This window comes from Impatiens glandulifera, chromosome 1 (genome assembly GCF_907164915.1).
Source record: "Impatiens glandulifera chromosome 1, dImpGla2.1, whole genome shotgun sequence".
Lineage (NCBI taxonomy): Eukaryota > Viridiplantae > Streptophyta > Magnoliopsida > Ericales > Balsaminaceae > Impatiens > Impatiens glandulifera.
The window spans coordinates 153124082-153133503 of record NC_061862.1 but is presented as its reverse complement, the minus strand read 5'-3'; the positions used below and the strand labels follow the sequence as shown (position 1 = coordinate 153133503).

Sequence of the window (9422 nt, the reverse complement as noted above, 5' to 3'; positions counted from 1 at the left end):
AGCGAATATGATAGAATCTCCTTCTCAACCGATAGAACGGGAAATAGAATCGGTAAATTATAATTTATAACTTTGATTTTATGTATTTCCGTATTGGATGTGTTGGAGAGAAAGTTAAAACACAAAGTGAAGTTGAACTTTGAATTATGGATTATAATGTTTTTTTAAAATTTTATATAAATTGTAATGTTTTTTAAAAATTATTCTATAAAAATTATTTATAAAATGACTAATACAAATTATAAAATATAAAAATATATAATTAAATTATTACCGGTTTACCGGTTAAACGATTAGAAAAATAGGGAAACCGAAAACCGAACCGTTTAATAGGTAAAAAACAGATTAATTGGAACCGTTAGAACTAGTTAACCAATAAACCATTAAAATGAAACCGGTTAACTATCGGTTCGGTTGGGTTACCGGTTTTCCGATTTTTTTGCACAGCTCTATAAGTAATCTAGAAAACTAATTAACTCCTCAATCTACTGCCTTTCTGAAATGAATTTTAAAAATAATAATAATAATAATAGAATTATGAATGATACGCATCGGACGATTACGTCTACGATCATTAAAAGTCCAACGATTTTTCTCTAACTTTATAGTTCACCAAAAAATAATTCAAATATGTAGGCTTACCATATATGTCGCGTTAATCCAAATTTCTCAACATCTACCCAAATACTTAGGCATCACCCAATGAATCATAGTAATACTTCATATACTAATCACCCATCGAAAATGTAAAATTAAGTGAGTTGTCGATTCAACTTTCTCGTGACACATACGACTAACCATAATTAAGTGAGTTGTTGAGAGGTCTGACCTGGAACCGAGCTTCCCAGTCCATGACCGAAGAAACCTAGACCTATGACTGAGCCTCCCAAACCTAGGACCGAGCAGCCTGAGTTCAAGACCAAGCCTCCTGAACCCTAGGACCGAGCCCTCCAGTACCTTTATCGAGCACTTTGAGTTCGTGACTGAGCCTCTCGAACCCAGGATTAAGCCTTCCATTCCCTTGACCCTTGCCCCCAAGCGTTGGTCCATACCACCCCGGTCTAGACCGAGCCTAGATCGCCAAAACCGGACCAAAACCCTAAGACTGTTTGGTTCTACATTTCAAATTCCAAAAATATTTTTATAATTATGGATACTGAATCCCGAAAGATCAGAAAATAATATTTAAATATTTTTGAGATATTTCCTAAACCAATATTTTGGCTAAGGCCCTGTTTGGAATTTATTTTTAAATTTTAACACTTTTATAATATTTTTAGGGTTCTTACTTAGTAATATATCAACACAATCGTAGGTACACCCTTCTAAATAATTTTGTATAAATTATTTACGTAATATAAACTTATCCTTGTTTAGGACCTTTGAGTAAATAAATGTTATAGATAAATCTTAAATAACCAAACTTTGTTTATTTTAAAATTTTAAAATCGTCCTTTGACAGACGCAGATGACATAGTGCGAAAACTCTTTCCCGAGCGTAAACAAAAATATGAATCCCTTTACAGAAATTCTATTATAAATATGTTTATACACGTATTATTTTATTAGTTTTTTTAAAATCATTCGACGACTTTAATTTCAAATAAATAATCTTTTAAATTAGTTATGTTTAATTTATTTAAACCGGATTTCATCCAAATTGTTATTCCCTAATATTATTAAAATTTGAACTAAATAAATTATTTTTACATGATTAATTTAAAAAACGTCTAGGTATTATTTAAAAAATCATTTATAATAATGTTTTTTTTAAAAGAAATTTGACATGCAAAATAATGTTGAAACACATCGAACTTTGAACCACTTAATGATATTCCCCATATACCCACGTGTCCATTCTAAGCTGCGGATGAGGGAGCGATTCCTGAAGTTACAAAGTTAAATTTAATTTTCTTGTATATTTAATTCAGTGAATTTTATGGAAGAATATTATAAATTTATATGCGCTTGACTGTTTGTACACCATAATAATTAGTGTGTCAATTAAAAAATGCTAGATAATTCTTATTGAATAAAAATAAAATTATGTTTATTTATTATTATAGAGTTAAACAGTATATTTTAAAATTAATGTGTAAATATTTTACAATTTGTATTGAAGGATACAAAATAAAATATTTAAAACGTTATTGTAATTCATGACTTACTATCATATTTTTTTTTATGTAAAAATAAGATGTATAAATTTAATGATGATTATCTTAATTAATAAAATATATGTATCAATTTTATTTTTATTTAATTTTTTACAATTAATTAATTAAAGTTAATATTTTTTTAACTAAATAGTAAATTAAAAAAATGTGGTTAAACTATTATATATCAAACTGAATCTTTTTCAAGTAATACATAATAAAAACATCAATAAAATTAACGGATACTGAGCGCAGATCGTCCTTCCGAAGAAAGTCTTGATAGAATTGAATCAACTTATGAGAAATTTCATTTGGAAAACTCAGAGGTGTGGTAGAAAAAAGATCAAATAGACGGACACATGCAAGCCCAAAAACGAAGGCAGAATCGGTATCAATGATAATGTCTCCTAGAACAAAACTCTCACCTACAAGCATTTTTGGGCATTGGAAAAGAAACATGATGTGCACAGTAGAGGTTCATATAAAAAGACATCAGTATATGTACATGCAAGATCATAATGGATATTGCGTGGTCCCTTAAAAAAATTCTGAAGCTCAGAGACAGCGCGAGCAAGATGATCAATATTCAAATTGAAAACAATAATAGCACTCTGTTCTGGCATGACCCTCGGTTCAAAAATAGACCCATCCTTCATAATAGTGTCTTCTACATCACTCAAATCAAGCGAGAATGTTAATTGACCACATTTCAATAAGTCAAAAGCGGTGATTGGAACAACTTTCTAAGGACTATTCTAGAAGGTGTGAGAATCCTTGATGCACTTTCATCCTATCATCTAAATAACCATGAGGATTCTCGTGTTTGAAGTGTAAAGAACAATGGAAGATTTGACTCAGGGTCTAGTTGGGATTGTGTTCATGATCATAAGGACATTGTCCCACGTTCCCACTTAGTGTGGTCTACCAAAGTGTTCCCCGACACCAATTCATTTTATGGCTCACATTCCGTGAGAAACTCAATACCCATGATCGAATCAAGAAGTACATGAGCATCCCGGATCTTAATTTCCTAATTTGCTTGGGAAATGATGAGTTCATTGAACACCTCCTTGGGTACTGCCCTTTTACCTCCTTGCTTTGGTGTAGATTCTCCGCATCTATGAGCCTTCTCAACTTCCCAAACGAATTGACCGACATCAAGGACCTCGCCATCATAAAGACCAAAGACAATTACTTCAGCTCCAATATCTTCAAGTGTTTTTTCGTCAACATTGTTTATCACATTTAGATGGAGAGGAACGCTGGAGCCTTCTCAGGAGTCCGCAACAATCAGGGCCGGCCCTCGGGTAAGGCAACCAATGCACTTGCATAGGGCCCCCCACTTTTATAGGGCCCTCATTTTTTTATATCTAATAATATAATATTATTAATATTATTTTTTCCTCTTTTTTCTCCTTTAATATTAAATATATATTATAAAAATAATTTTTATATCTCCTTTTTAGTCTCGTATTATAATATATTAATTATTTATATTTTATTTTATTAATTTAAATTTAAATTTTTTTTTACTCTTTTAGGGGGTCCCAAAATTTAAATTTGCATAGGGCCCCAAAATCTCAGGGCCGGCCCTGGCAACAATGCAACTACAGTCTGAAATAATATTATCACCGACGACAACTCTATCATCCGAACGTGGATGTGTATTCCTACATGTGAGAAGAATTGGTTAATCAGTAAAAATTGGAACATCGCTTACGAGAAAGTCACCATAACCACTAATTTCATTCCACTTTAATTCTTAATACTCATATGTTATCTTTTATCTTTTTTTTTACTTCAATCGGTTGTTTTTAGTCTGATTTACTTTGAACTCAGGTAACTCCTTTTCCCTTTTGTGCCTTTTATTTTATTGACGCTACATCGTCTTTCACAAAAAAAAATTATCAATAAAATAGTTATACGAAAATATTAAGTAAGTATATGAAAATATATTTGAATTTGATCTTAAAGATATAGTTTTAAAAAAAGTTCTATTTTAATTAATATAAAATATCATTTTACTTCATAATTCTTTATTATAAAACATCTTATAATTAAAAAATAATATTAATAATTGTTAAAAAAAAATTGTTTAAAATTTTATTTTAAAAAACATTAATATTAGTTACCTTAAATATTTATATGTATCCTCTCTTTTCAAACATTTTTATTAAATATTACCATTGTTAAATCAACCAATATCATTTTAAAAAATGTACCTCTCATCATATTTATTTTGTACTTCACTTTTTTACAATTTTTTAACATCTCAAAAATTATAAATATGTAGTAATTTATAAAAAAAAAAATTAAATTCTTAATAAATTATAAAATATTATTTCAAGTATATAATTTTTATTTTGTTTTAAATAAATCAAAAATATTATTTTTTTCTAGTTTAAATAATGTTTTAAAATATATATATATAGATACATTTAAAATTATTTAAAACATGCAAATATATTTTATTTTAAAAAATATTAATTTTAATAACCTTAAATATTAATATTATTATCCTTAAATATTAATATTAATTATTTTTTAGATATTTTTACTCGGAGAAAACTAGAATTTATATATTTTAATCACCTATATCATTTTTTAGAACTCAAATATTAGTAATTTCATTTCAAACATATTATATATATATATATATATATATAAATATATAAATATAAATATAAAGATGTGATAATTAATATTTTTCTTGTAAAATTCATCATAAATTCTAAATATTATTTCAAGTATACAATGTTTGATTTTGTTTTTTTTTATACTAATAAATAAATCAAAAAGAATTTTTCAAGGTTCAAAACCTTAAACCCTCTTCGAACAAAACCCTCACCTAAAGGCATTTTTGTCTTAAATAGAAATTTTTGGTCTTTATTTAACTTTAAAGTTTAATAAAGTTATAAATAGATATATCATCAACATATATTTATAAAAGTCCTTTCCACTTGAATTAAAATATGAGAGCAATAATATGACTAGTATGTTTTTTTTTCTTTAAATGTCATATTGGAAATTCTTTAATGAACAAACCGCAATCTTATATTTTTATAATTTATATATATTTAATGTTTAATATGGGTCTCATAATTGACCGAGTCTGTAATATTATTTACTTATTTCACTTATATAATAGATAATCATAGTTTTGAACAATGTTCTTAAGTATTAGTTTTAACAATTGAGAAAGTCTACCAACTTAAATAATATTTTACTATCTTTTCATAATTTTAATATATAGAGGGGAAGTCAGGGTTATTACTTCTTTGTTATTTTTTTTATTTTTTAATTTTATTTAGGTATATGCATATTAAAATTATACGATCATTAAAATTCTGACGATTTTTCTCTAAATATATAGTCCACTAAAAAATAATTCAAATATGTAGGCTTACCATATTAGTCCTATTAATCCAAGTTTTTCAACATCTACCAAAATACTTATGCATCACTCAATAAATCCTAGTAATACTCCATATACTTATCACCCCTCGACAATGCAAAATTAATTAAGTTGTCGATTTAACTTTCTCGTGACACATACGACTAACCTTAATTAATTGAGTTGTTGAGAGGTTTGACATGGGACCGAGTTTCTTAAGTCCACGACCGAAGAAACCTAAACCTAGGACCGAGCCTCCCAGACAATGGACCGAACAACCTGAGTTCAGGACCAAGCCTCCTGAACACTAGGACCGAGCCCTCCGGTCCCTTAACGAGCAGACCGAGTTTGTGATTGAGCCTCTCGAACTAGGATCGAGACTTCTGATCCCTTGACCCTTGCTCCCGAGTCCTGGTCTAGACCACCCCGGTCTCGACCGAGCCCGTCCGAGCTCAGATCGCCAAAACCGGACCTAGACCCTAAGACTCCGGTCCTAAGGCCTGTTTGGTTCCAATTTTTAAAATTCATAATTATTTTTGTAATTTTGGATACCGAATCCATTTTTAAATAATCCCGAAATGTTAGAAAATGATATTTAAATATTTTTAGAATATTTCATAAACCAATATTTTGGCTAAGTCCCTGTTTGAAATTTACTTATAAATTCTAACACTTTTATGATATTTTCAAGATTTTAACTCAGTATTATATTAACGGAATCGCAATTACGCCTTTTAAATAACTTTATACAATTATTTACGTAATCTAAACATATCCTTATTTAGGACCAAAGACTACTAATTATAGAAAATAAATCTTAAATAATCAGACTTTGTTTATTTTAAAATTTTAAAACTGCCCTTTGACGGGTGCGAATGACATATCGCGAAAGCCCTTTCCTGAGTGTAACTAAAAATACGAACCCCTTTACATAAATTCTAATATAAATACATTTATACACATATGATCATTTTATTGATTTTCTAAAATCATTTGTCGACCCTAATTTCAAATAAATAATCTTTTAAATTAGTTATGTTTAATTAATTTAAACCGGGTTTCAACCAAATTGTTATTCCCCTAGATTATTAAAATTTAAACAAAATTAATTAGTTTTACATGATGATTAAGTTCAAAAACTCCCCGATATTATTTTAAAAATCATTTAAAATAATATTTTCTTTTAAAAGACACCTGACACACAAAGCAAAGTTGAAACGTATCGAACCTTCATCCCGCGATGTGAATTTTATGGAAGAATATTATAAAATTATATGTGCTTGACTGCTTGTACACCATAAAAATTGATGTTTCAATTAAAAAATATTAGAGAATTTTTAATGAATAAAAATAAAATAATATTTATTTATTATTATACAGTTAAATTGTATATTTTAAAATTAATATGTAAATCTTTTCTAATTAGTATTTTAGGATACAAAATAAAATATTTAAAACGTTATTTTAATTGACTTGTTATCATATTTTGTTTTTGCAAAAATAAGATGTATAAATATAATGATGAACTTGATTATCTTAAGTAAAAAATATATGTATTAATTTTATTTTTAATTAATTTCTTACGATTAATTAATTAAAGTTAATATTTTTTTATTAAATAGTAAATTTAAAAAATGTCATTAAACTATTATATATTAAACTGAATCTTTTGCAACTAATACATACATAATAAAAACATCAATAAAATAGCTATACGAGAAATATTAACTAGGTACATGAAAATATATTTGAATTTGATCTTAAAATTATAGTATTTTAAAAAAAAGTTATTTGAGAATTGTATTTGATTTTATTGTTTTAAATATATAAAATATTATTTGCTCTTATATATATTATATATAGTCAAAATGAAAAATTTGTATATAATCTTTTAAATATAAAGTTTAATTTAGGATACAAAATAAACCTAATTAGAATATTGTTTATTGATTTCTCTAATTATAATAATATATATTAATTTTATTTTATTCATTAGTATGGTTTATATTCAAAACAATATTCTTAAATAAAGTAAAAATATATATTTAGTGCCAAAAATAACTATATCCCTCTTTATAAATATGGTTTCTTTCATTATTACTCTTCACCATCAACCATCAGTTAACCTTATTAATTTTGTTACAATGTTTAAACGTTCTACTTATGAGGTAATATTCTTATTTAAGTTTATTTATTTTATTAAGATATTTTATTTATTATTGTTATTGTAATTGTTACTATCAAAAGGCTATCTATACCCTGGACCCTGCCAAGAACAATGAAACACTTAAGGCTGCGCTGTTAAGTCTCGATGGTAAATTCCTATACTAAAATCTTTTGAAAATATATTTTTTATATAATAAAACCGTAATGATATTTGTTTGTGTAGAGGTGTACGATGTCAAAATTTTGGATGACAAGCGGCGCATAATAATAACGGCGAAGATGAAACCGGAAGAGATGATAAGATACATGCAGACGTATTTTGATATAAATGCACACTGCGAGTCTTCTTTGAAGATCAAGTCATCCAAATCCAAATCCATGTCCAAATCGAAGGGTGCTTCTTCTTCCTCTGCTGGCGGCGCAAATGAAGAAGAAGACTTCTTCGATCCTCTCCCACCTCCCCGTCCTCCTCCATCTGCTGTATATGAACAACGTCCTGTTGATTTTCCAATTGGCCCAAATGACCAATTTATTTCGGTGCAGTATCCCCCATATAACAACAACAACAACACTAATTATGATCAACATCAATATGCCTCTGGAAATAACTATCCGAATCCATACCTTGATTATAATAACAATCAGCCTCCTCAGTATTCTTCTTCTTCTTCTGATTATTATAATAACAATCAGCCTCCTCAGTATTCTTCTTCTTCTGATTATTATAATAATTATAATCAGCCTCAGTATTCTTCTTCTTCTGATTATAATAACAATCAACCAGCTCAGTATTCTTCTTCTTCTGATAATTATAATAACAATCAACCAGCTCAGTATTCTTCTTCTTCTGATTATAATTACCAGCAGCCACCATCGACTGGGGGAAATCAGATGCCATATAACAACAATAACATGGGTGGTCACGGCGGCAGTGGCAGTGGCAGTGGCGGCGGCTATAACAATAATGATCAGAATCCAGATGGTTGCTTCATTATGTGATCATCTTCATCATCATAAATTTACTTCATTTGGTTTTTATTTTCCTTTATTTATTTAATTAATTAGATGCATGCATGCATGCATGAACAACTTCATTTTGAATTTCAAACTTTATTTAATATAATGTTATGTTTAATAATACATTTAAAAATATTTATTTATTATTTTTTAATTTATTTAAAAATAAAATTTATTAAATAATAAAAATTTAATATTCGAATATTTTGTGTAAAAAATATAGAGAATAATATAAATTAAAATAAATAATATTTAGTATATATTTAAAATATTTCAAAATATAATATTAAATATAATTAATTTAAAATATCATTTTATTTAATAATTCTTTATTATAAAATATCTTATTATAAAAAAATAATATTAATAATTGTTAAATTTTTTATTTAAAAAAATAATAATATTAGTTACTTTAAATATTAATAATATATACATCCTCTCTTTTCAAATATTTTTATTAATTTTTACCATATGTAAATCAACATATATCATTTTTTAAAAAATGCACCTCTCATAATATTTATTTTCTACCTCACTTCTTGCAAATTTTTAACATCTAAAAAATTATAATATATATATAAATAAATAATTAATTTAAAAATTATGTAACAATTTACATTTTATTTTATATTCTTACCTAAATTATAAAAAAATATTTTAAGTATATAATGTTTTATTTTTTTATTATT

At 26.8% G+C, this 9422-nt stretch overlaps 1 protein-coding gene across 1 annotated transcript; it reads left to right on the top strand.

Moving 5' to 3' along the window:
• The first annotated feature begins 7920 nt into the window (after positions 1–7920).
• Positions 7921–8715, top strand: LOC124911708 (TBC1 domain family member 5 homolog A-like). Its single transcript, XM_047452221.1, has one exon. The coding sequence runs from the start codon at positions 7921–7923 to the stop codon at positions 8713–8715; it is 795 nt and encodes a 264-aa protein (XP_047308177.1).
• Positions 8716–9422: the final 707 nt, after the last annotated feature.

Bases quoted from the DNA above. Each gene is read 5' to 3' on its own strand.
- LOC124911708 (XM_047452221.1), top strand. From the start codon at position 7,921: ATGATATTTGTTTGTGTAGAGGTGTACGATGTCAAAATTTTGGATGAC.